This window comes from Esox lucius, chromosome 14 (genome assembly GCF_011004845.1).
Source record: "Esox lucius isolate fEsoLuc1 chromosome 14, fEsoLuc1.pri, whole genome shotgun sequence".
NCBI lineage: Eukaryota > Metazoa > Chordata > Actinopteri > Esociformes > Esocidae > Esox > Esox lucius.
The window spans coordinates 15,269,819-15,297,715 of NC_047582.1; the positions used below are offsets into that span (position 1 = coordinate 15,269,819).

The window sequence follows — 27,897 nt, forward strand, 5'->3', positions numbered from 1 at the left end:
TAAAATGACAAATAACCATCTAGAAGCGGTACTCTGACCATGGTGAGTTTAGTTTTGACCCGCTTGGGAACCAATCACCAGTCATTCTGCATAACTCCTGTAGCAGGCAAATGGATACAGTTTTCGTGTGTCTACACCTTTTCTCAGATTATAGTGAAAATGCTTATGGTACTGCTACTTACCTGCTGCTGTAGGACCACGAAAGACAGACATTCCTCATGGGTAAAGCCAGGGTGACACCACTGAAGACAGTTATTATTTCCCACATAAAGCTTACGGCAACCAGAGTTTTTGAACGCATTGATGAAATGATGAAACCTGAGCTTGAACTTCTCCTGGGTTAACAACACATCAGTATTGAAATATCTCAGGAATTAAACTGTCATATTTTATACTTTTGTTGCAAATATAGTCAACACTATAAGTGGAGCGTGGAGATTTGTGGACAACCTCAATTAATCCTGCAGACCAAGCTTCCAGCTGTGTCACAACAAGGGCATTTCTAAAGAACGAGGAATGGATCTCAAGACCAAGCATCAGCACACAGACATAAAAAGAGTGGCCTATCTGGATGATCTTAAGATTAAAAGAAAGGCTGTGTTTAACGATGCATCTACAGAGCAGCAAAGTTTGGTAGTGTTTACAGAGAAAGGAATTGTCAGGTATTGTCAGAAGATTGTGTTTGCAGAGGATATTGCAGGACTGAAGAATGGCTCAAACATAAAGAGCAGCAGTCTTATGCATGGTGCCTAAAGAAAAGTTGGAGGAGGGATAATGGACTGGGGCTGTGTTTCAGAGTTTGGCTAGGCCCTGAAGTTTCAGTGAAGGGTCATCTTAAAGCTATAGGATACAAAGACCTTGTTGACTACTGGGTGGGTCCAACTTTCTAGCAACAGTTTGGGGAAGGCCCTTTTCTATTCCGGCATGATTGTGACCTTGTGCACAAAACGGGGTCTATAAAGGCATGGTTTGACAAGGTTGGTGTGGAGGAACTTGAGTGGCCTGCAAAGAGCCCTGACCTCGACCCCATTGAACACCATTGGGATGAATAGGAACAATGTTTGCGAGACAGGCCTTCTCAACCAATATCATTGCCTGACCTCACAAATGCTCTTTTGGATGAATGGGCTCAAATTCCCACAGAGACACTCCAAAATCAACACTCATTTTTTTAAACTGAAAATACTTCTTACAGACAATGCCAAGTGTGATATGACTTCTAAAAGCACTATACACTGTACCATTTTGAACAAGCTGAACAAGTGTATTCCAAAGGTACTGTACTTTTGATGCTTTTATGACACAAAGTCCATGTAAAGACAGATAACTGTGTTGAAAGTAACTTTCTAGCACCATGGTTAGCACAATAGAGGCACTTGCACATCTGAGCTGCTGGTTCATGGTGTGTGTGTGAGTGAGTCATAAATTGTTATTCAATGGCCTTCAACTGGAGGTAAAGCTATGCAATAGGTCTCCAAAGGGTTGGTTTTAACACAAACTGGCCTAACTAACCCTTTTACATCAGTTACTCTAGAGGTTACACAGCACGTGATCCAAGACTTGTCCCCTGGGACAAAGTTTCAAATGTTCCTGTTAGTATCACTGCTGTTTATTAAAGCTTACGTAACAGCTAAATGTCCTTGAGAGGTATTAGTTTAAACAAAAAACACGTATAAAAGCTCTAATGTATGCTAATGAACAACAGTATAAGTAAGGGCACTGTGTGGGTTACTCCTTTTCACGCAACTTGGCAATAACAATTATTGCAAAAGTTAAGCTAGAATGGAAATAACTATCCCAGATGGTGCAACAGTCTAAGGACACTTTTTGTTGAACAAAGTTGATCACCTTGATTGTGAGGCCGACCACCTTGACTGTGCCACAAGCTGATGCGAGGCTGGCATTCCCCATGGGGGAAGCAAATTTGCCAGCATGGCCCGTGGAGGAATCATCAGCAGGGAATTCCTTGTCTCATGCGCTCTAGCAACTCCCTCAGGTGGCTCGAGCGCCTATAAAGCTGACTGAGGTAATCGGGTGAGTAAGCCTGCACTCAACTACATTGATCCCTGCTTGGCTGGACGAGCAGGGCGGAAAAAAGCAGAATGGCTTGGTGTGGAGACCTATCTGTCTTTACATGGACTTTCAACTTTCCAGAAACTGTTGGGGGTTGAAACAGGGCCATAGTTACAATTGGATATGACAAAACTGCAGAGGCGAGAAAAAGGGGGAAAAAAATCATAATTGTGAATAAGATGTTGTGCTTATTAAAACTGCATACAGATACAACTGCTTTTAGATCATTCATTCTTTGTGTCTCCTTATGACTAGATTCATTGCAATAGGCTTTTCAAATATGGTTTTATGTATTGTACTGGAAATAGATACTACTAAGACATAGATAACTGTAGTAAGCTGGTCAATTCTTGTAATGTGAAAATACAGCGCTATGTATTAATTAAAAAGACCAAGCAAGCATATCCAATTCCTTTATTTCATTGTAAATAAGCAATAACACCCAGACTCAGAGCCTCACTGCAATAATCGTCTGCAAACACGGGACTTCTTTTACTCAGGACTCACTTGTTCTACTCAACAGCTTTTAGAACCTCATCCATAGCCAGACCAACCCACACAATGTTACTCAGTGGATAAAGCAAAGCCCTAGTCACACAAGCCTTTACGTGTCTGGCCCCGCAGAAAGATGGAAAAGGGTGGACAACAGCTCTTGTTCCAATTAGACACCAAAAGGCCGGATTAAACTATTCGTCTTGCCATCTGACCTCAAGGGCGCCACTATAACATGGAACGATAAACAGCTTGATTCGTTAAGTTGGCTGTTTTACTGCCTGGCCAGGGGGAGAAGAATCCAGAAGGCTTCACTCTCTGAGCTGAGCAAACAGACCCTAGTGGTTTCCTCTAAAAACAGGTGACAGAATTTTCCTTTGGGTCATTTGGTTTGGATCGTTTGAGGGCTATCACTCTAATGCCAAAGTGACAGTAAATCGTTACTGGCTGTCATTCCAGTAACGCTGTCTGCCAGTCAAGACACGCACCTCATCTTTACATGGAAAGCCTTCTGCTTCACTGGCTCACTAAGCCTGAATCATAGTGACACTGTTTTTGATAAGCTAATATTCACAGCGGTCTGTTTTTACTGTCTCAACCTCATCTTTTCATTATCTCTCTCCTTATTTCCACTCACTAATTTGTTATCTCTTTAATGTGAACAATTTACGGGTCTTTTTCCCTACCCTGACCACTGCCACATCTCTCCAGTTCCTCTGCTGACAGTGACCTGTGAAGAGAACTGAAAACTGTAGCCTCCGGCAAGGGAGTTCAAGGATTTTACACTGCACACGTTTCATCTCCAACTTTGTAGCTACATCCTCTCAAGGCCCAGAAGAAAAGGGATAAGAAACTGGAGATAAATACAGCACAAACGTAGTCAAGTACCGGTATGTGCTTTTCTTAGAAACAAGGAGAGATACGTAATGCAATCAACTGATAACCAAATCCATTCCCAAAGGTTTAATCTTGCAGGGAGATTACAATCTACTGTATATCTTCAGAATCACTTAAACTTTGCAATAACTCTTACTTTCTGTGCTATACTAAAGAGGTTAGAAGTGTGTTTTTTTACACAGTGTCTGAGAGTCTTCCAGCCTGCGCAATACGGCCCAGGTCACGGTAGGCAAAACAATGCTAATGCATTGCTTACCTGTTTTCTTACAGTGTAAACAAGCCATACGGATTAACAATAAGTGGCAGATCTGTCGGGTCTGATGCCATTGCTCGAGGCACACAAAAAAACTCTTCTTTCAGCGCAGAGAAGATGGATGGCAATATCAGGCACTGGCCCGCTTGGCTGCCAGTCAAGTCCAATTTCATCCATTTGAAATTCCAGTTTAGTCAGGTATAACAATACGGAGAGTGAGATGCCTATTGCCTAGAACCTCATTTCACGCCTCTAGAGTGCACCATAATTCACCCACATCCACAACAGAAAACACACACAAGGACAGGGGCACACACACACACACACACACACACACACACAAACACGCATATACTAACAGCTGCCATGCTCAAAGCGTTTTCCTTGTCAAACACACAATCACACATGAACTTAAGGATATATTACTATCAAATACTAATTGAGAACGTAGACAGCTGTGTGTATTGTAGTGTCGTACATTGTTTGAATAGCAGAGAAAATTTACTCCATTGAGTCATCCTGCAGGCATTTGCTAAGAGTGATAACACGCGAGTAGTTATGAGGTTGACAGCCACAAAACAACGACTTGGCATGTGTAATACACTTTAGAACAAATAAAACATTTAGAGTATGAAAAATGAATATGCAGCAATGTTCAGAAAGCCTTGACACTGCCAACGCTCCCCTATCCTGGCGCCACGATATTCCGCAGAGTAAACTAATACGAAGTCAAGCCAAACAGTTCATAAATCATTGAGATTGCTGGAAAACAGGCAAAAAAGGACAACTTCACTCATTATAAAAGATAGATGGATTGGGGGATAAATCGTACAGCCGCCAAGACATGATGGATAAGAGAACATGCAACTCCTAAACAGTGCCAGAGAACGGCTGTGTGTTTGTGTCTGTGTATCTTTCTGCATTTGTATACTGTAGGTGTGTGCAGGTTCGCTTTTTTGTGATGAACCAGTTCTGGGGGCAGAATGAGGGGGGATCTTACATCCAACTCTGAGGTCCACAAATAGACAATGTAATGTAAATCTATCATGGTTTACAGTTAGGGTTATCTTTAATATTAGGTTTATGATAGGGATCACTGACCCTGGTGAAGCCCTCACACATCATGTAGCCTGTTTTAAACCACAGATCATGTAGCCCGTTTTAAACATAAGACCTGCGCCCAACATTGAGGCAACCAATGACATCCTTTCTGCCTTAGGGGCAGATCTGCCTCCAGAACCATATCCATGAAGAAAAACGCCAACCTGTGTTTATTTCGAGGGTAATGATTAGGTACCATTTATGATAGCTTAATACAGACCCAAGGACTGAGTGTGAGTGCGGGTACGTGTTCTTGAGCATGAGTGTGAGTCGGCCTTATGCAACATCTTCAGTTCTTCCTTCACAACCCTGTTGCCTGCCAAAGTCAGCTACATGCCAGGCTGTATCTATACCTAGCTTCATCTGACTGGAAATGCCAGTGAAGATATCAGGCCACCTGAATTTCAAAGTGAGGGTGTCACGCAAATGACTTCAAGTAATTAAATGTATCTCTCACCCCTCTTTTTGGACTGAGGTCTAAATCACTGAGGTCTAAATCAGTGACGTCTAAATCACTAAGGTCTAAATCACTGAGGTCTAAACCACTGAGGTCTAAACCACTGAGGTCTAAACCACTGAGGTCTAAACCACTGACGTCTAAATCACTGAGGTCTAAATCACTGAGGTCTAAATCACTGAGGTCTAAATCACTGAGGTCTAAATCACTGAGGTCTAAATCACTAAGGTCTAAACCACTGAGGTCTAAACCACTGAGGTCTAAATCACTGAGGTCTAAATCACTGAGGTCTAAATCACTGAGGTCTAAATCACTGAGGTCTAAACCACTGAGGTCTAAACCACTGAGGTCTAAACCACTGAGGTCTAAATTACTAACGTCTAAGTCTCAGGTTTTAAAAGTCCCTGTCACCCATCAGACTGCCTCCCCAGCTGATGGAGAGCCAGCGAGCCACTAGTGTCGGTGCCCGGACAATCTCTGCTGCATAATTCAATGCTGTTCCTAGACGCGTCTCATTAAGTGTCCTGGCTGGACACTTAGTAGATGCTCTTAGATACTGTGACTTACATATAGTGCATACATTTTAAGATAGCTAGGTGGAACAGCCTGGCAACACAGTTCTAGTGAGTGCATCCTTCTCAATGAAGTAGCTATCAGCAAATTCTGTGCTGGAGGGAAGAAAATACAAACAATACGGCAAGCATTAGTTCATGAAGGCGACGATGCGGGGGCCTGTGGAGTTATTTTAGCTAGTCTTTAAAAAGGTTTTCTAAACACAGGAAGGGATTCAATGGGAAGCTGTTTCCATCGTTGGGGTGTAAGGATAGAGAAGAGTTTTGGCAGATTGGAAGATGCCCTCCCATAAGTGTGGGACGGCCAATAGCCCAGATGGGGCTAAAGGAAGAGCTAAGGTAGGGATGTAGATTCATGGCTGCCATGGCCAATTCACTGGAGGAGTGGCCGGTGAGTGGCTTTTCCATTAGAGGAGTGATGGGGTGTGATGACAGACCCTAGACACACACACACACACACACACACACACACACTGACCTGCTAGGTGAGGAGGGCAGGAGACAATCACTTCTTTGCACAGATAGGACTGGGTGGCTGTTGTCACCTTCGCCCACCCAGCATCCTGTGGGCCAACACATACACAAACATAACATCAACACAAACACATAAACATAACATCAACACATACACATAAACATAACATCAACACACACACATAAACATAACATCAACACACACACACACACACATATACACTCACCTGAAGGATTATTAGGAACACCTGTTCAATTTCTCATTAATGCAATTATCTAATCAACCAATCACATTGCAGTTGCTTCAATGCATTTAGGGGTGTGGTCCTGGTCAAGAAAATCTCCTGAACTCCAAACTGAATGTCAGAATGGGAAAGAAAGGTGATTTAAGCAATTTTGAGCGTGGCATGGTTGTTGGTGCCAGACGGGCCGGTCTGAGTATTTCACAATCTGCTCAGTTACTGGGATTTTCACACACAATCATTTCTAGGGTTTACAAAGAATGGTGTGAAAAGGGAAAAACATCCAGTATGCGGCAGTCCTGAGGGCGAAAATACCTTGTTGATGCTAGAGGTCAGAGGAGAATGGCCCGACTGATTCAAGCTGATAGAAGAGCAACTTTGACTGAAATAACCACTCGTTACAACCGAGGTATGTAGCAAAGCATTTGTGAAGCCACAACACACACAACCTTGTGGCGGATGGGCTACAACAGCAGAAGACCCACCGGGTACCACTCATCTCCACTACAAATAGGAAAAAGAGGCTACAATTTGCACAAGCTCACCAAAATTGGACAGTTGAAGACTGTTGCCTGCTCTGATGAGTCTCGATTTCTGTTGAGACATTCAGATGGTAGAGTAAGAATTTGGCATAAACAGAATGAGAACATGGATCCATCATGCCTTGTTACCACTGTGCAGGCTGGTGGTGGTGTAATGGTGTGGGTGATGTTTTCTTGGCACACTTTAGGCCCCTTAGTGCCAATTGGGCATTGTTTAAATGCCACAGCCTACCTGAGCATTGTTTCTGACCATGTCCATCCCTTTATGACCACCATGTACCCATCCTCTGATGGCTACTTCCAGCAGGATAATGCACCATGTCACAAAGCTCGAATAATTTCAAATTAGTTTCTTGAACATGACAATGAGTTCACTGTACTGAAATGGCCCCCACAGTCACCAGATCTCAACCCAATAGAGCATCTTTGGGATGTGGTGGAATGGGAGCTTCGTGCCCTGGATGTGCATCCCACAAATCTCCATTAACTGCAAGATGCTATCCTATCAATATAGGCCAACATTTCTAAAGAATGCTTTCAGCACCTTGTTGAATCAATACCACTTAGAATTAAGGCAGTTCTGAAGGCGAAAGGGGGTCAAACACAGTATTAGTATGGTGTTCCTAATAATCCTTTAGGTGAGTGTACATAACATCAACATACACCAATCGAGCGACATCTACATTTGAAACTGATAGTGTGTACGTCTAAACACTAGCATGTATAGCAGACCGCATCTGCCACAAAACCAACAGGATTAGTATCCCCCTCCACCAGGCCAGACCAAGCAACACTCTGGGGGCTACCGGTCCATTAAGGTGACCTGTGCAGAAATATATTATATGTGACCCTGTAGGTCAGGGCCCCAGGAAGAAATATAAGGCTGCTGACCATTATGGATGACCAATGGTCAAGGCACTCAAGTGAAGACAATGGGTTCCCATTAAGGGACAAGGCCGCGGGGTCGGCAGTATCTGCTGTCTGGGCCCCGCCCGTGCAGAGCCGAGGACATGAATGGAATCAGGAGTGGCGCTTCAGTCAAACGGCTCTGAGACGGCACTTTCACCCTCTAAGTAATCAAGTCATATCTTCTGAGTCATTTTAAACTTTTGGGTAATCATCTTCCGGGAATCTGTTAACTGCTGTGAGTGTTGTCTTCACCAACTGTGAGCCATTCTTCCTGTTCGCCCACTTCCACCCGGGTCACCCAGCGTGTTCACTCAATAGGCTAACACACATATACACTAAAGCAATGACACGGCAGTTGATAGGAGATCCGAGTCTTGCATGTCAGTACTTAGTGGAGACTCTTAGAAGCGCAAGAGAAAGAGAGAGACAGAAAGAGAGAGACAGAGACAGAGAGAGAGAGAGAGTGAGTGGGGTGGAACAGACAGAGGCCCACAGGAGACGACATGTTCCCTGTCTGAAGTGACTGTTATCTCAGTGTCGCGCCTCATCACTCCCTGAGTGAGTCCTTACTGTACACTACCTGCCATATGGCCGTCACAGCCTGGCCCAGCCGGACACTCTCCCACCCAATCTGTTGGGCTAAGCGCTCGGAAAGCTGCTGGGTTCCCCCCTGTGGGCACAGAAGATCATTACAGTCCAAGGTCAGTGCAGTGACACGGTGTGGATTAAGTGTGCAGAGTTCAAATGGGAACTGGGAAGTTTACAAAGTGGTAAGAGAGCAATTTAAACATGCAGGTGTGACAGAAAGCAGTTTGTTTCTTTATCTCTCGATATAACTCCTCCTCACTACAACTCTATATATGACTCACCACTTTTCTATCTCTTTATGACTCTTCCCTATCTCTCTAGCTCTCTTTTCAATATATCATTCTCCGCGAGTCGACGGAACAAGAATGTTCCTGTTTTCCATAGAGAGCGGCAGAATCGACTCCTATGTCCTCGTTGTAGAGGCAATTCCCTTGATGGAGCCAAGGAGAGATAGACAGAGAATGAGGTAGAGCCCATCCCAGGTCACCTTGACCCTGAACTCCTGCGCTGAACCCGGGGTGCTGTCCAGTAGGAACAGGACCCCTCCAGCTGCAGCGGCATACATCAGGAAGTAGAGGAAGGACATCTGGTTGGGCTCCATTCCAAACACAACCCGGCTACACACACCCATCTCCTCCTTCATCTCTGGAGACAGGGGGAGTTAGAGAGAGCCAGTGACTGGGAGAAGAAGTGAGACTGAGAGACAACCTTAACCAAAGGGTGATCATAGCCTGGTAAATTAAACATAGTTGGCCACAGAGAAAACACATCACTGTTGGTCAGGCAACCCACTCTAATCACCTGCCTCAAAGATATTAAAATATGTATAAATATATTCAAAAATATATTAAAAAGGAGGTCTGTAATCACAAAACAAACAAGGAGAAACACTGTATACTGATTTATTTTATTTCTATATTGAATATTCATTCTGTTTTTTTAATACATTATACTTTCTATGTATATCACTTTGCCATTCATGCAATTAAAGCATACTGAGAAAGAGAGAGACAAAGCGACAGCGATACATACTGAGAAAGAGTGCCAGACAGAATAAGGGGGCGAAAAAATGGAGAAGGCATCCAATAAAGTGTTGGACAAAAAAGGAACAGAGAGATAGAAGGTGAGAAAAAGACACAGATGGAAATATGAAACAGATGTTGGCTACTCCATGTGTATCAGAATTCTCATTTCCATTCTGTACAGGAACATTAATCAGCACAAACAAAAATAAAGTCAAATTCAAAATGATTGGCAAATCACTAGAAAAAATATCTCATAGTCCTCACATAACAATTGTGGGCTTGGCAACCAAAATGGATGCTTAAGGAAAAAGGCTCTATACCTACTGTAACATATGGAGGTAGATTTTTAGTAAGTAATATGTGGCTGTTTTGCTTCACAACGAGGTTCTTGTTAAAGTCAATGGCATCATGAACTCTACTAAGTATCAGGACATGAGTCATAATCCTTGTTGCCAAAATCCATAAGTAAATCATTAATTGGGCACAAAATCCATACTTTGCAATGGCCATCACAATCTCTGGACTTGAACACCATTCATAGTCTGTGGTTTGAATTGATCTAAAAGATATTGCAGTAAAAGAATAATTTAGAAGCCAATGTGTTCTCCAACTTTTTAAACATCGAAAAAGGTCAGTGCCATAAGTATTATTTATTTAATACCGATTTTTTTCTCATTTTCATGAAAGGTGCCAATAATTATGGACCTGACTGCACATAATATATGATTCTCAGAAATCCATCAGCTAAGCCCTCCTATAATCCCCAGAGCAGGATCCACATTAGAGCATAACCAGGGACACATTAAATAACCAGGAACACATTAGAGCATCTTCTAGGCACCATAAAAGCAAATCAAATCCATACATATTTGCATGGCCAATGTATAGCAGAACACCCAGTTTTGAACAGTCCTAAATACTTTGTATAATGAATTTATTTTGAAATACTTTTTCCATTGGTGCTCATAGTATCGTGGCATGAATGTGGGACAGTATCACAGGGCAAAATGGACAAAACGTCTCCAGTGTACATGCCTATGTGGAAAAAGTGGTGCCACTCACCTTCTGTCCAAGCATGCTTCTCTATGAAGGAGTGAAGGGTCATACTATCCAACTTATGGGCATCGGGGGTCTTCATCGGGTTCTCCACTGACACTGTGGCACTTAACTTGTCAATCTGAGCACATACAGTAAATACAGTCACACATTATGTCCACCTGCCTAATATTGTGTAGGCCCCCCTTTTGCCGCCAAAACAGCCCTGACCCGTCGAGGCATGGACTCAACTAGACCTCTGAAGGTGTGCTGTGGTATCTGGTACAAAGACATTAGCGGCAGATCCTTTAAGTCCTGTAAGTTGCGATGTGAGGCCTCCATGGATCGCACTTGTTTGTCTAGCACATCCCACGGATGCTCGATTGGATTGAGATCTGGGGAATTTGGAGGCTAAGTCAACACCTTGAATTTGTTGTTGTGTCCCTCAAACTATTCGTGAACCATTTTTGCATTCTGGCAGGGGCGCATGATCCTGCTGAAAGAGGCCAATGCCATCAGGGAATACCGTTGCCATGAAAGGGTGTACATGGTCTGCAACAATGCTTAGGTAGGTGGTACGTCTCAAAGTAACATCCACATGAATGGCAGGACCCAAGGTTTCCCAGCAAAATATTGCCCTATGCACCACACTACCTCCGCCAATCGGCCTCCTTCCCATAGTGCATCCTGGTGCCATGTGTTCTCCAGGAAAGGGTTGAAGTGTATGAATGTATGCTTGTTATGTTTAGTTTACAACAGAACATCTGTTTATCCGTACACAGGAAGTCACGTTCAGTCAAAGCGCGACAGTAATTAGCCAATGGGCTTACAGCACTGCGATGTGTATTCTGTCCTGCAATTTCTATAAAGTAGAGGATGACCGGAAGGTTCTTTGAGATCGAGTTGGTAGACCGAGTTTGTAACCTCGAGTCCGTAACATCATTAACAACAGACTATCAAATGCTGCAATAAATAACGGAACTACTCTCTCCCTTGATGACCGGGTACACGTCATTATTTCAACCACTAAACGAAACGGCTGATTTCTAACATAAGTGACGCACACCCACCCGGAAAAAAAGGAAACGTGATTCGTCAGACCAGGGCACCTTCTTCCATTGCTCAGTGGTCCTGTTCTGATGCTCACATGCCCATTGTAGGCGCTTTCGGCAGTGGACATGGGTCAGCATGGGCACCCTGTCTGGTCTGCAGCTATGCAGCCCCATACACAACAAACTGCGATGCACTGTGTGTTCACCTTTCTATCAATAGCTACCATTAACTTATTCAGCAATTTGAGCTATAGTAGCTCGTCTGTTGGATCGGACCACACACCAGCCTTCGCTCCTCACGTGCATCAATGAGCCTTGGCTGCCCATGACCCTGTCGCCAGTTCACCTCTTTCCCTTCCTTAGACCACTTTTGAAAGGTACTGACCACTGCAGACCAGGAACACCCCACAAGGGCTGCAATTTTGGAGATGCTCTGACCCAGTCGTCTAGCCAATTTGGCCCTTGTCTAAGTCGCTCAGACTTTTTCCTGCTTCTATCACATCAACTTTGAGACAGAATGTTCACTTGCTGGCTAATATATCCCACCCACTGAAAGGTGCCCGTGAGAACAAGATTATCAGTCTTATTCACTTCACCTGTCAGTGGTTATAATGTTATGGCTGATCGGTGTACTGTATATATTTATATAGATTATCAGTGTTATTCACTTCACCTGTCAGTGGTCATAATGTTATGGCTGATCGTTATGGCTATTCAGCATTTATTTGTGATGTTTTGGAAAGTGGGGTGAGGTGTAGAGAGCCGATGATGGTGAAGAGTGTCTAATTTGCCCTGATGGTGGCAAAGGGGGGTGGTACACTGCAAAAATCCAGAAGAGTGGCCTGCTGCTTTCATTAAAAATTTTCTGAGAAAGATAAACCTTCCAGAATTGTCACACCAAAGGATTCTTATGAACAAAATGTAATCTGAATTTGTAGTTTACTTCTTTAAGCGGATCTCCACCTGTACTGTGACCTTCCACGATTTCGCCGGAAACAATGGGTATATATTGATGTCATAGGGATGTTTAGCGTCCACTGGTCCCACAACCTTGTTAGGGCCAACACATGAACTCTAACAAGAACCCGAAAACATTTTAGCAAAAAAAGAAACTGGTAGCATTTGGACTCTGACTCTTGGATTACCCAACAAAATAACGCACATTATTTTCACAAAGAAAATGCTTATTTAACCACAAAATCAAAATTCTTCAATGTCCATCTCAGTCTCCTGTCTTGAATTCCACGGATGTGGTTTGAAGTGAAGAGGCTAGTACAAGGGCAGACTAAAGGATTTCAAGGTGTGGAAAAATTATTTAGGATGTGTTTTTCAAATATCATAACATTATAGGGAAAGGCTGTGCTGTTATGAGTGCTAGCAAAAGGGTGCATGAAGTACTGAAATCAAGAGAGCTAATAAACTGTTTTTTGGGGGGGGGTTTGAGAGAGAAATATATACTCTGAGAAATGTAAAATGTTATCAGATTTTTGTTTGAATCATTAATAAAATAAAACAATTACAATAGAGTTCATTACTTGTGTTGTTTATGTTTACCAGCCTTTTTTGCTCATCAAGGGTGTCTTTAAATTTAGAGGTGAGGATACATGTCTACACACTTACACAACAATTACGCACATTAATAATGTAGAGCACTGAGACAGCCCCAAGGTCAATGACCGATTAAGCAATGCAGAATTAATGGAATGTATTTACTATCCATAATTTCAGCTCTGGCCTCTAACTATTTTGACATCACAGTTTAAATGTTACTCATGAGTAATCCTAATTATAAATCTATTTCATATCAGATGCAGTAATTGTGTGCCAAAATTATAAAAATTCAGAACTGGTTAAAAAGAAGGGCTAGAATTGGTTTATTTTATAGAAACACATCATGCCTGTCATATCGGCATAGAAATGTAGAGCAAGCTCACCACAAAAATTCATTGGAGAAATACAGTAGCAATTAACAGACTCCCTCCCTTCCTAGAACTAGTCAATCTGAAAGCCTACACTTAATTAGGAAAAACTGCTTTTGATTAGCATGCCCAAAGTTAATTAAAATCCTTGCAGAATAAACTTAAACATTGGCGCCTACAAGGCAGTTCAAATTTCAGATACCCGACCTTTTCACTCTAGACTGGTCACAAGGTCAACACTAGTCGCAAACTTCATAATGACAACATTATGCAGGCAATTCTAACTATGTGTTAAAATGGCAAGATCTTTGTCAATGGTGAAAATATGGCTAGCTTAATGTAGATCAAGGCTACAATAAAATGGTGAAACATCTAGGGTTCCCAGAAGAGACTACTGTTTAGCTTGGTTGTGGTCTGGGAAAATAGAGATGATATAGTTAGGTCCGGACATTTTTGGACACTGACACAATTTTCATAATTTTGACTCTGTACACCACCACAATGGATTTGGAATAAAGCACCCGAGATGCAATTGAAGTGCAGTCTTTCAGTTTTAATTCAAGGGGTTAAACAAAATGATTGTATGAAACGCATGGGAATTGCAACCATTTTCATACACAGTCCCCTTATTTCAGGGGCTTGAAATTGGACAAATTAACACGATCAAAAATAAAATGCAAATTTTTCAATTATTTGTCAAGAATCATCTTTAGGCACATAGACATCACCAAATGTTGGGTTTCCTCCTTTGTGATGCTTTGCCAGGCCTTTACTGCAGCCATATTCAGTTGTTTGTTTGTGGGTCTTTCCACCTTAAGTTTTGTCTTCAGCAAGTGAAATGCATGCTCGATCAGGTGGCGATCATGTGATTGACTCAGTTATTGACAAATATTCCACTTCTTTGCCTTAAATAACTCCTGGGTTGCTTTCGCAGTATGTTTTGGGTCAATGGCCATCTGTAAAGTAAAACACTGTCCAATCAGTTTCACTGAATTTGGCTGAATCTGAGCAGAAAATACATCCCTAGACTTCAGAATTCATCCGGCTGCTTCAGTCTTCTGTCACATCATCAATAAACACTAGTGACCTAGTGCCATTAGAAGCCATACATGCCCACGCCATCACACTGCCTCGCACGTGTTTTACAGATGATGTGGTATGCTTCGGATCATAAGCCATACCAAGCCTTCTACATACTTTATTTCTTCCCATCATTCTGGTACAGGTTGATCTTAATTGCATCTGTCCAAAGAACGCTGTTCCAGAACTGGGCTGGCTTTTTTAGAGGTTTTTTGGCAGTCTAATCTAACCTTTCTATTCTTGAGGTTAATGAATGGTTTGCAGCTTGTGGTGAACCCTCTGTATTAGCTCTCGTGAAGTCTTCTCTTTATGGTAGACTTGGATAATGATATGCCTACCTCCTGATGAGTGTTCTACACCTGGCTGGATGTGTTGAAGGGGTTTTTCTTTACCATGGAAAGGATCCTATCCACCATTGTTGTCTTCCATGGACGCCCAGGCCTTTTTGTGTAGCAGAGCTCACCAGTGAGTTATTTTTTCTCAATATGTTCCAAACTGTTGATTTGGCCACTCCTAGTGTTCCTGCTATTTCTCTGATGGATTTTTTTAGTCCTCTTTCACTTGCATTGAGAGCTCCTTTGACCACATGTGGTGGGTTCACAGCAAAAGCTTCCAAATGTGAATGCCACACCTGGAATCAACTCCAGACCTTTAACCTGCTTAACTGATGAAGAGATAACGAAGGAATAGCCCACACCTGTCCATGAAACAGCTTTTGAGTCAATTGTCCAATTACTTTTGGTCCCTTGAAAAGGAGGGGTGCTACAAATTAAAGAGCTGCAATTCCTAAACCCTTCCTTCAATTCAGAGGTGAACACCCTCAAATTAAAGCTGAGAGGCATTGTCCAATTATTTCTGGACCTAACTGTATATTACCAAAGACGTGCCCTACCTTCCAGACAAGCTGTAACAGGTCCAGTAGCACCAGTGGAGAGAGCGCAGGGATAGTGGTGCTGCTAGTTCGAGCCTTGGCAACAGGACCACCAACATGGTGTACCTTTTGTCCTGTGGTGTACTGTGGGTAGACCTCTAGGCCAAACTCCTTAATCAGCTCCATGACATATGTCTGTGAGCTGAGGTAAAGTAAAAAAAAAACCACATCAGTTCAACAAAGTCAAAATATTTTTACTCTCTTAAAAGCAAGGTCAATCGAGTCTAAATCTCAATGTTTGACATAACTGATTGACTTCTTGATTCGAATGAGTTGAATCTAATATAATGCAATCTAATGAATGTGCGGAAATGCTATCCCTGTTGAAATGGAGGACGGATATTTATGAGAACTGAGGCTCAGTAATGTGTGACAGTCCACTGAAGTTTTTAAACTCCTGACACACCAAACTTCTGTCACATCTATCAAATAATCACTTGTCTTGCCATGAATAATGAATTGTCTGTTAGATTTTCTGGCTGCATCCCTCTACTAGGTCTAAGAGGTTTTCCATTATCACACACAGACTTTGAACCAGCCAACAGACTCCACAATGACTAGCGACTTAGCTGTCTGGGTGAAGCTGAGGGCTCCACCAGGCTTTACTGCAGGTTGATGGTGATCTATATAATCATTCTCAGCCTGTTTCTAAAAGCATCTCAGTAAGTCCATTTGTATGTATGTCAAGGGTGGAAGTCTTTTACTATTCACCTGAAATTATCAGACTTTTTGGGCTTCATTGATAATACGAGATTTTTATGATTTCCTCGAATGCCTCTAATAGTTGGGTAATGAGGCTGTGAGAAGTTTAAGGGGGATTCTTCAATCATCTTAATGGAATGTCAATGTCTAAAATGTATGCTATTGAGGGGGCAAAGTCGTTTTATTGTAGCACCAAGTCGACCAGTTTCGAGCTTTGACTAGCCTTACCTGGGGTAGTCCCACTCAGTGTACAAGTTCATTACAGGTTTCTATAGAACGGGCTCTACCAATCACCCATGATACCGACCGGCTGCTTACTGTGTTAGGTTAAGAACTTACCTGCCAACCCACTGCCCTCCCATATCCCATCGATCGACACCATGCGCGGCAGGTAATTCTAAGGTCACGGTTCTTCCTCCTACTCGCTCTAGAAAGAAAATATAACATATCCTACTGTCGATATAAAATGATAATATTTACATTTGTCGTGTTCGAATACCGTTTTAAAATAAAATGTATTTCAATATAAAAGGAATAAGAGAAACAAGACCCTTTTTTATTTCTAAAACAGTCGCAATACACAGCACCTAAATATCAGAACGGGCAACGCTGACCGACTATTCTGTTACTCAAGCAATATATATACAGAGAACATTGTCTTTTGCTGTACAACGACTGTCAAACGGTTTGAACAAACCTTTTCCTTCCAGAATTAATATTTTCAGCTTGCCATTTCTCTTCAACAAAGTCTGAGCAGCACTCAGCCCTGACAGACCAGCGCCAACAATAACAACATCCCACTTCTCTTCAGTCATAACTACAAAACTTTAGAAGTGTCGACTTATCTAATTCAACCGAGGCTATAGCTAAAGGATCGTATTGAACTTCTTGTTCAGGCAGTTGCTTTCATGTTTTACGGCTTAAGTAATGCTCACATGAGGTAAATATAGCCATAAACAGTGTTTCGACTGGAAGAAGAAAAAAAACACTCACTGTACGACGTAGCAAATCTTTGGGTTAAAGGTCGAGGCCCAATGTACAAATTTAGCTCAACAGAATTTAAGCCCGGGGTCATTCCTGAACAAATGACTCTTTCTGAATCTTTTGCAGAACGTGTACTGACAGTTTAGGACATTTTTTGTATAGTCATTACAAAATCAAAATCAATGGCACATTTGTTTACCTTGCCTATACAGGAATTTGCCTGAAAAACTGTCAAAAATATACAGGCACATAATTTACACAATCCACATACAGTATGCAATATGAATAGTGAAGCTAAAAATAGTGTGTACCTCAAACACTATTAGCTATATTATTAGGTATGTATGCAGAGATGTTTGAGTTGGACAGTATTATGTGCAATATTTTTATATGAGTCAGTCTGTGGCAGAGTGCAAAGCAAAGAGCAGTGTGCAATTAGGATAAAAGTGCAGGATGCACATGTATACTACTGAGTACCAAGTCCAAGTAAACAAGATCAACAGTAACCAGGCATGAGATACGTTAGCTATGCAGGTTACATGGAGTGGAGTCTTTGGAAGAGGAGGGAACCTTGTAGGCCCGGCTGCAGGATAAAAATGCAGGGGGCATTTTTCATATCTAATTCATATACCATTTGTTGTATTTATGGGGAAACAAAACTGAGGGGGCACAGATTCTATCTGGAGGGGCAATGCCCTTTTTTACCCCCACCCCTGTGGCGCCAGGCCTGTAATCATGTGCTGGAAGGGGTCTGCGATGATCATGCACTGGACAGGAACTAAATGGACCACAGGTTGCGGCCAATGATCCTCAACACAGTTTGCCTTTGGACTGGCCAGACACAGTCCTGAAGCACATAGTGATTGAGGATGTGAGGATGGACTCAATGATGACTGCGTTAGGTGGGTAATGCAACGAGAAACCTGCAGTGGTAGAAAAAGATCTTGGTTAGACATGAAGGGACAGAATCTACAGTTGACATACAGTTATATACAATGGGTGGTGAGCATATCAAATCATGATCAATATATATGTAACATACATAATACATAGCATCTACTAGATGCAAGAAGATGAGCCCAGTTTTGCGTACATTATAGTTCAGCTATTAACAGTTTGGAGGTGACTTAATGAGGTGAGCTTAGTCTTTTTAGTCTTTTTGGGACAGATGGCCAGTTGCTAAGGGCCATGGCATGAAACAGAAATGGTTCAGGTGGCAGGATTCTTTGGTCATGGTTGGCCCTTCGCCAGCTGGATGAGAAGATTTGGAACAGTAGCTGACCAGGTTGGGGGGTGTCTGCAATGATCTTGCCTGCACCCTTCCTGGTAAGAGATAATATGTAGGGCTGTCTAACATTGTTATTTTTTGCTTTTGGGAGGGTTGGGTTTTTTTGGACCAGGGAGAGTCGTTTTTTTTTCCATGGTTACATTAATAATTTTACAGGTTTCAATATATCATTAATCCTTCGTTTGGCTTAAATATATTTTTTTTTTCTGAAGAATGACAATACTGCATGAGAAAGTGTTTATAAAATTATTAAAAGACATTTCTATGGGCAGATTTTGGCTAGGCTAGAAACAACCTTGAAACAAAGGTGAGATAAAATGTTTAAAACACTGTCATTCACCACTTTCCTCCATCTGGACGCTGACCTCCCACACTATTCAAGCACTAAAGTTTTTTTTGTGCTTGAAGAGTGTGGGAGTTAAGTGTCCAGCTGGAGGAAGGTAGTATAACAGCAACCTCTCCAGGGGGCTGAGCCCAGAGAGCTTCCCAATTAACCGCAACTGGGTCCACTGATTGCTTTGTGTCTCCCTCTACTTAGGCCAGACCCACGTGCTGAATACTCTCTTTGGAGCAGTTATGAGGGGAAGCAAAGACAACGCATTAAGAAGTATATCAGGCGCCGAATCTCCTGGCTTGTTTGAGAAACTCAGATAGTTTTGCTTTAGACAGTTTAGTCTGGTTTATCTTCCACCAAATAGTGTAGAGTAGTAGTCTGAACAGTTTCAGTTATTGTCCCATTCTGATTTTCCATTTGGTTTTAATTTTACACGGTCCAGGACCAGAACATAATGTTCCTATTTCTGACACAACCTGTTTGATTCCTGTCTGATTTACTCCTTGATTGAAAAGAAAAAGAAAACAGAACTCTTTCAATACATGATTCAAGTCTCTTTAACTGTCTTGTTTTTGTTTTCTGTGTGGTGGTTTCAAATCGTTAAAGTGGTTTCAAAATGCTGACTGCCTTCTTGTGGATTTTAAGGTGCGTGATGTGCAGTGCTTATAGTCTTCCAATGGAAACAGATATTACCAAATGTCTCATTTTGCACTAACCCTTCAGTATTGAACACAAGGTATGCACACACTATAGACTTTGCCCACACCCTCACAAGCACTGTATTTACACTTACACCGTCATTCACAAATAACATGAACATGAATGTATGAAAACGGTTCACACACACAGGTGTCCTTCAAAAGACAATACCCCCTGTAGAATGACAAATACATTCACATAACCCCCTTTTTGTACAAATCTTTGGCTTGTAGTTCGGAATCTGTCTGATGCCGTTCCAGACAGACAAGCAGTCATTATTTGAAAACTGCTTTTCTAGCCTTGATTTCAACCTTATGTTCAACTGACCTAATTCCTGCTTTAAGTTTTTCTTGGCCTCTTTATATAGGTATCCGTACATGCTCTTGGGCTCCTCAGCTTTGGCAGAGCGTAGAGTCCTGTGGGCATTGTCTTTGTGATAGCGGAGGCCCCTCAGCTCACCAGTGAACCGTGGCCTGTCGTTTTTGTGTGATATGTTTGGTTGATGTGTATCTCCTCATATGCATTGATGTACGATTTTACTTTGTCAGTGTAGTCTTGAATGTGGGCATTGTTGTCCTTTAAGATTTCCAATTCTTTGCTGTGAAGGCAAAGAAAAATGTGTTTGCTCCCCAGTGGCCTTGTCAGTTCATTTCCTCACTGTATGGGAAACTAGCTGGTAATGAGGTTGTAATATTCAGTGGCTCATTTTAGTGAAACAAAATCCACATTGTAACATTGTAAAATGTAACAAACATGAAAACACACAAGCAGCTTCCAACACCCAGAGGCTTCCTCACTGGGTACCAAAGCAGAGAGCCTTCATGCTGTGCGACTGCTGTGATGTTGTTCTTCCACTTGTTGTCTGGTAGAATGTCCACAGGAATGTTAATGACTCCACTATACTGAGTCAAAGGGGCAAAAAGTTTAAGTCTAGCGAACATCTCCAGGTTTTTCTAACACATTTCTAGACTGCACCAGGCCACAACTGACTGATGCATTGTTAGAGGGGCAGTCAGTGGTAGAGGAGTGGGAAGAGTAGGCAAACCTAAAGATCTCCTGTGTTGAGGGACTGTGAGTCTGATGTGTCAAGTCCAATTGTCTTTCCTGAAAATACCCCTGTTATTCAGGTAGGCCGTCAGCGGTCTTGTTTCACCCTTGGCAGCCATCCACACTCCTGTCTCTGACTACCAGATCTCACAGCACATGGTTGTGGGACCAGCAATGTGATCAAGTAAAAGCTACTAAAAATGCCTTTTCCTGTTTCCTCGGTTCATTGACATATTTAACCCTGACAGAGAGCGATGCATAGCAACTTCAATAATACAATATAACACAGGTTTCTATGAATAAATAATAACCTTCCCGCATCCCTTTGCTGCTATGGGTAGAACTGAAAGACGCTCTGTTTGGGGTTTAACCTTATTCTATACTTGTCTCCATTGTATAGAAATGTTTTTGAATGAACATAATGTTTCATCTTTGAGGTCATACTGCATAGCTGGGAAAAGATAGTGGTACGTTGTTGTGTCTTTTGAGAGGGTTCACATCATTCTAGGGTTGTTGGGGAATTGTGTAACTTGCAATTCATAAATTTTTGGTTTTGAGATGATGATCTGTGGACAGCATTTCTAAAGAATGTTCTGTTTCGGCTGTTGAATATTTCACAGGGAAGTATCGAAATATTGTTTAAAGCACTAGAGCCCTTTTTACAACAACGAGAGACAGAGTTACAAAGGAGAATATGAACGTTTCACTTTCATAACGTTTTAGTCTACATTGCTATGTACTGCCAGATAAGCCTCCTTCTGGTATCCACCACCTAGGAAGGTTTTCACAAGTATATACTACAAAATATTTTGGAAAATATATCTTATTGTAAATAGGCTCCGGTCCTTTATTCATGTTTGCCAGTTTATTGTGTTTCATTTTCCCACTTCCCACCCCGTCTTTGTGTGTCAGGGAATAATCAGTAACTAGCTGAATAACCTGTTTGTTGTCACCTGAGACCTGGCAGGTTCACCATGGCTCTTTGAAACCATAGATAATCCACAGAGAGGGGCTCTATTATGCGAACAAAACATTTAACAAAGGGAGTGACTGTCCACGAAATCCTATTTTATTTTTTGGAATTCAGTTCTGTTTCCAATTTCTTGCAGTCCACATAAATTCTGGTTCATTTTAAAAACTCGTTTTGAAAGAAATGCAATGGCCATGCTTAGAAAGACAGGTAGAATACCTGTCCAATGAGACAAGCCTATTCTAATTAGATGGAGGAGGACGACAGGCATGACTGGCTGTGTCAGAAGGGGAGAGAGAAATAGAGAGCCTGCGAACAACAGTCGTGCTGCTTAGGCTTTTCCTATTGATTGGAATGGATCTACATTTGGATGAGCATCCTTCATTCAGGTGAATTGTGTTGATTGTAATGTCGTTTCCCTTTCTGCTATTGTGAGCTTTGTCTTTTTCCATTGTTTCCATTGTTATAAATGGCTATGACAAAACAAGACCACTTGCCAATTTGAATATAATTCTTGTCGGTGGCTTCATTACATTACATTATTTGGAAACTTTTGTTTGGATGCCAAATGGAAAATCTGGTTCTAAAACATTTATATGAACTTGGTATGAATATAGCAGTATACTGTAGCTTATGGTTTTAGCATGATGCAGAGGGCAAACATGTCCGGATTTGTTCATGTTGCTCTTTTCTAAATAGTTTATTAAGTGACTCCTGCTTCAGGTCTGTTACCAAGACAGGACACTCATTGTAAAGCAGGCAGAATATAAATGAGACAGTCTACAAAACAGGTTTCTCATTACATTTTCTTCATTCCAGGTTCAATTAGTAATGAAGGTTATACAGAGAAAAGTGCCTTAGGCTTAATGATGTATTTTCGCAAATTGTTCTTTCACAAACCAGTATACACAAAATACATTGCTTGTGTTCATCTGTGTTTCAAGCAGAGACCTGTATGTATTTTCAAAATGTTGTCCGTGTCTAATGCAGATTTCCCATCATTTAAAATGTCAATCCATATCCTAATAGCTGTTGTCCATGGTCTTGCCTGTTCGGGATATGCGCAATCACAGTTTTTCTCTACCCAGGTGAGGAAGAACACCATACACACATGCATATGAATGCACATACACACAGAGCTGTTCATGACCTTCTTTTGTTGTTGTTAATAGCAATCTGTAAGCTCCTATTACATGTACATATCTATCCCTGAATTCTGCTCGCTTATTCTGTATTTTGAATGTGCTGCTGGAAACTGAATAAAAGAATAACCCGTTCAGCCTATTTATTAAAGATAAAAACACTGTTGATCCCTCAGGGTGAACCTATATCTTGTCTCCAGGTGTGTTGTCATGGTATGCACTGCCAAGGCCAGTTCACTTTGTTTCCCAGAAGGCTTCAGTCTATCTCTCCTTGAAAATTGAGTTTGTTGTTTTCCTGCTAAACATTTTGAGTTTAATTGCATCTGTCAGTTACTTCAATGTGCTGTAACAAATGAGTATGAAAAGCACTGTCAGATGCAAGGATTTGGCATCAATTTTAAGAAACTATATTCTGGGAGAAATATATAGAATAAGGTGAACATAACATTGCAGTTATATACAAGAGTTTTACAAGCAATAGGCTTATAATGCAGTGTAAGTTCTGATTCTTCTTGAACTCGCCAATAGAATCTGGAACAGAAGGTAAGCAGAAGTCCTATAACAGGAAGACTGTTTGAATGGACCTAGGTGGCGGTATGGGGATGCAACTGACCTCCACCGGGCCACAGACTGTGCAGGTGGCCCAGGGAGAGAGAGTGACCCTGGGCTGTACGTACACATCTGAGCCCGGGGACACCGGAGACCTGGATATTGAGTGGTCAATGATCAGCCCAGATGCCACCCAGAAGGACCAACTGGTAAGTGGCACTGACGCGATCAAGTTAACATTGATCTCAGATGTCTAGTTCTCTCCACGGTTTGTCATGCAATTGTGATGATACATGCTGCTAGATAAAGTGTTTGGTTCAAGAATAGAACCCATTATCTCCTTCCTAACTGCTCAGCTGTTGTTGCTAAGATATAGCAAAAGACTGCACATCCCACTAATGTTCCTCCCGATATTTCAGTTTTTATGTCTGGGTTATTCTTCTGCGCATTCATTATTTAACCAGATTTCAAATGTATTTAAATGTTGGCCCTTCCCAGCTTTTGTCCTATGCAGGTGGGATCAAGTACGTCCATGGTACGTCTGGCCTCACTAAGGGGCTGGACTTTGCTACAGATGACCCTTCCCTGGGCAATGCGTCCCTGACAATCGCCTCCCTGTCGCCAGCTCATTCTGCCACCTACCAGTGTAAGGTCAAGAAGTCCCCAGGAGTGGACATGCGCAAGGTTTCCCTGGTTGTATTGGGTGAGATAGGCGTTATATTTCATCCTTGGGCTAGTGTGTCACCCTGATTAATTATTTAAGCTTGGGTGTTGAACACAGTTTTTGGGTTCTGGACTGAGTGTGACCTGGTTTTAGTAAGCTAGACTTAATTATTTGGAGGTCATAGAAATGTGGTTCGTATCCTCCCAGCGAGGATTTCCATTAAAATCGTTGACCTCATGAACTGCCAAGTTACTTTGAAACAGGTTAGGCAAATACAGAAAGCCCATCAAATGGAAATTTGTCGAGACATTTCAGCAACATGTGCCCTATTGGCAATTGAATGGTCTGTTGAGAAAATAGTCAGTTGAATGGAAAACTTCCTTCCCAGTGCAGGCTTAAGTCAGGTCCATTTCACTCGCTTCTCGATTCTTTATCTCAAGCAAAGTTTTCTTCTCCCTTTGTCATTACATTTTTGTCATCTACCTTTTGTCTGCACTTTTTTCCCTCTGTGCTGCTTTTCCCATTCTTACCTCCCATCCTTTTTTTTCAATCTCCCTCCTTGTGTGTAACAGGGCGACATTGTGTGTGCTGGGAAAAAATGCTTTGGTGAAAGGAAATACAGTACAATACCCTGAATAGAAGCACTACTGAGAAAAGGGGCCTTGTTTTCAGACAATTAAGACACTGTTTGGAGACCTGTCATTCCCTACCCGGATCAACTGTGTCATTGGCTTTATAAAACCAAATACAGCATAGTTCACGCAAATTGTGTATTGCGATGTTCCTTTTCCAATGTCATTTGGTAGAAAATAGCACTGTCCATTTTCATTCAGTCAGTTGTAACAGACTGTGACAGTGCGGAAATGTAGTCTCTTATTCCTTTGAGGACAGTGCGTCCATCTGTGCCTAAATGCTGGCTGGAGGGTGAGGAGGTGGTGGGGGAGGATATCTCCCTGCGCTGTAATTCATCACAGGGGTCCACTCCCCTCAACTACGCATGGAGGAGAGACACAGGGCCAATCCCAGCCACAGCCACACAGAGTAAGTCTGACCTCTACGGGTTTCATGCTGAATTACAACATAAACTCAATGGTCCCGTGGTGAAAAACAAAAGCGTTCATTGATGCTCTTCACCCTTGTCGAACCGTCAGACCATGTGACTGGAGTGCTGTCGATCAGTAATCACTCCGAAGGCTTTGCGGGGATCTACACGTGTGAGGTCACCAACGCCGTTGGGGACGAGAGGTGCACGATCAAACTAACGGCTGACAAACGTAGGTACGCCCACAGTCGGTCAGTCATCCTGGCAGTCATTCACTGACGTTTAAATCATGCGGTTGACCTGGTACCTGTCCACCTCCGTCTCCCCACAGCTGCAAACAGAGCCGGAGTGATCATTGGCACTGTGGTGGGCTGTCTATTGCTTATCATTATCGTGGCAATACTCATCTGGCTAGTACTATACAAATGGGATGCAAGGTTCACCCGCTATGAGAAGGAAGTGTCCAACGATATCAGGTACCGCAGTCAATATTGCTCACAGTCCATCCATACTGATACTGGATGGGGTTCTGCACTACAGGCCCTGGCACCCATGGTACTGAGAGCCTTTATTCTAGTTCTCTAATCAGGCACTGATTAAGGCCAGGCACCACAGTGAAAAATAGTGATAACATTTTTCAACTATAAATTACATACTTTCATAAAATGTACAAATAATAAATGATATAACAACCTGATTTATATAATTTTTTTATCCCAACTCCAATAACTACACCTAGCAAACAGTAAATGGAGTTATTGTTGTTTACATTCAGCCACTATTTTTAAAACGTTCCGTGTTGCATATATCATTCAGGGCTTGTTTTCTGGAGCATAACGTTAGCTAGCCCATTCATGTCCACATCTTTAGACGCAGACGTGGTGTTTTGTGCTGAAAAATGAGTCATTCTTATTTCTGGAGAGTACATCCTGTCTGCATTAGCCTGTGTTTATCGGCCATTTTCTCAAAATGACATGTTTAACATGTGCCAATGCAGGCAGTCACGCCAATCTTCAAAAATGAGGTACATTCACAATATCCCACACACGGGTTCATAGGTCTTATTGCCAAACTTATACAGAGGATTTTTATTTTTGTGTCATTTAGATGTTTGTGTCATTTTGTCTGTAGGCAAAATATGCATCCGTCATACATATGAATATTGTTTTTTAAGTAATGTAATGAAAACAATATTTTGATGAACAGTTCTGTGTCTGACCCCAGGGTGTCTTAACACAACAGAGAAACAAAAAACATTCTGCCTTGAAGTAATGTGTTGAAAAACGTATTCTCGTGATATGCAAATTAGCGGGAATATAAGGATGTTGAGCCTCATTTGCATGTTTTAATAGTTAAAGAAATAAATCTTAATACAAAAACATCTTGTATATCTGAATACTTGCAACCGGTAAAGTTTCAGTCTGACAAGAGTAAAGGGGGGAAAAAACTATTAGAGGATGGTGCCTGGCCTTAAGACCAGATAAATGTAACTGGTAGAATTTAAACCTAGCAGAACTCTGGGTCCCCACGCCCCTGCTGTAGCCCTCTCACCACTACATCCTTCTATCCCCAGGGAAGATGTTCCAGCCCCTGAGAGTCGGCCACACAGCCGTGGCACCAGCCTCCGCTCTGGGGTAGCCTATAGCCTGGTGGGCATGCCACAAACGGAACAGTCAGACCAAGGGCGCACACCCATCCCATCCACCAGCAGTGGGTTTGCCAATGACAGCAGAAATGGCTACGCTGTATGACTGGACAGAAACATTGAAATTAGAACAGTTTTGTGCTTTATGGGAAGAAAATACTGTGTCAGTAAATTATGATGGCATATTTTGTTATGGCATTTAGGGTGAATTTTATTAAATGCTTTATCTAATACATTTTCCCATTTTAAATCAACTAATATGCTGACTTTGTTACTTAAAAAGAACATATTTTACCATTATGATTACATTGTGACACCACTGATGTTAATATAGTTAATTTGGTTGATTCATATTTTTGCTCATGATGTTATTTCCCACGACAATGGATTTAGACACACCAAATCATTTTGGCATTCTAAACTGACCGATGGTGCCAAAGTCAAGGGACATCCTTTATGAACACTTCATTTAGCTTCAGCATTGGAATAGGTTATTAGCAAATAGCTCTAATGAAACAGAACATGTACTATAGTTTGTTAGTTTCGAAATGTTTAAATATCAAAGCCACAGTTTACTACAATATTTAGCTAAATGTATCATTTATTTCATCAGGATGTTATATACCCTCTACCTGACCATGGCAAAAACCAAAGGACCAAGTACTCGATTCCCTCTAACATAATTGTTTTGTTGTTTCACTATATGATGCTATGCAGGTTATCAATCAGAAATCCTTTAATGTTCACTGAAGGCATATGGTACTAATCTGACAATATCAGTCGGGACTTCCCTAATGTTTTCCTTACCCGAGAACATACATTTGTTTCATATTTGAATAGTTATGCTTAGTGTTTGTCATACATTCCCATATTATGCTCAGTCTCCGTAGCTGATTGACACTGCATCACAAGGCAGTGTAAAGAACATTGCTGTATAACCAGCCCAGATGTTGTATTCATACCTTCAAAATGCTCACAGCTGTTTCACCAACATCACCCACAACACGGAGCATATAAGACATCCACATTACACCATCACCCACAACACGGAGCATATAAGATATCCACATTACACCATCACCCACAACATGGTGCGTATAAGACATCCACATTACACCGTCACCCAAAACACGGAGCGTATAAGACATCCACATTACACCATCACCCACAACACGGAGCTTATAAGACA

At 41.8% G+C, this 27,897-nt stretch overlaps 2 protein-coding genes across 6 annotated transcripts in view; one reads left to right on the forward strand and one right to left on the reverse strand.

Annotated features, from left to right (window-relative positions):
• Positions 1 to 17,370, reverse strand: part of si:ch211-127i16.2 (probable flavin-containing monoamine oxidase A) — a 35,062-nt gene extending 17,692 nt beyond the window's left edge. For 4 of the 5 annotated variants that reach the window (XM_010893922.3, XM_010893921.3, XM_020053043.3 and 1 more), the window contains exons 1-7: positions 17,042 to 17,325; positions 16,684 to 16,771; positions 15,604 to 15,784; positions 10,688 to 10,802; positions 9,088 to 9,245; positions 8,593 to 8,682; positions 6,324 to 6,408 (exon numbers count right to left, since the gene is read on the reverse strand). In XM_010893922.3, the coding sequence (XP_010892224.2) occupies positions 6,324 to 6,408; positions 8,593 to 8,682; positions 9,088 to 9,245; positions 10,688 to 10,802; positions 15,604 to 15,784; positions 16,684 to 16,771; positions 17,042 to 17,159 (835 nt within the window). In that variant the 5' untranslated portion in view covers positions 17,160 to 17,325. The other variant, XM_010893923.3, reaches the window with a different exon arrangement.
• Positions 17,371 to 21,967: 4,597 nt separating this feature from the next.
• vsig8a (V-set and immunoglobulin domain containing 8a) lies at positions 21,968 to 26,898 on the forward strand. The gene is made up of 8 exons (XM_010893983.3): positions 21,968 to 22,055; positions 22,696 to 22,754; positions 23,397 to 23,566; positions 23,856 to 24,060; positions 24,913 to 25,062; positions 25,173 to 25,295; positions 25,395 to 25,539; positions 26,637 to 26,898. Exons 1-8 carry the CDS (start codon positions 22,021 to 22,023, stop codon positions 26,812 to 26,814), a joined length of 1,065 nt encoding a protein of 354 aa, XP_010892285.1. The 5' UTR covers positions 21,968 to 22,020; the 3' UTR covers positions 26,815 to 26,898.
• Positions 26,899 to 27,897: the final 999 nt, after the last annotated feature.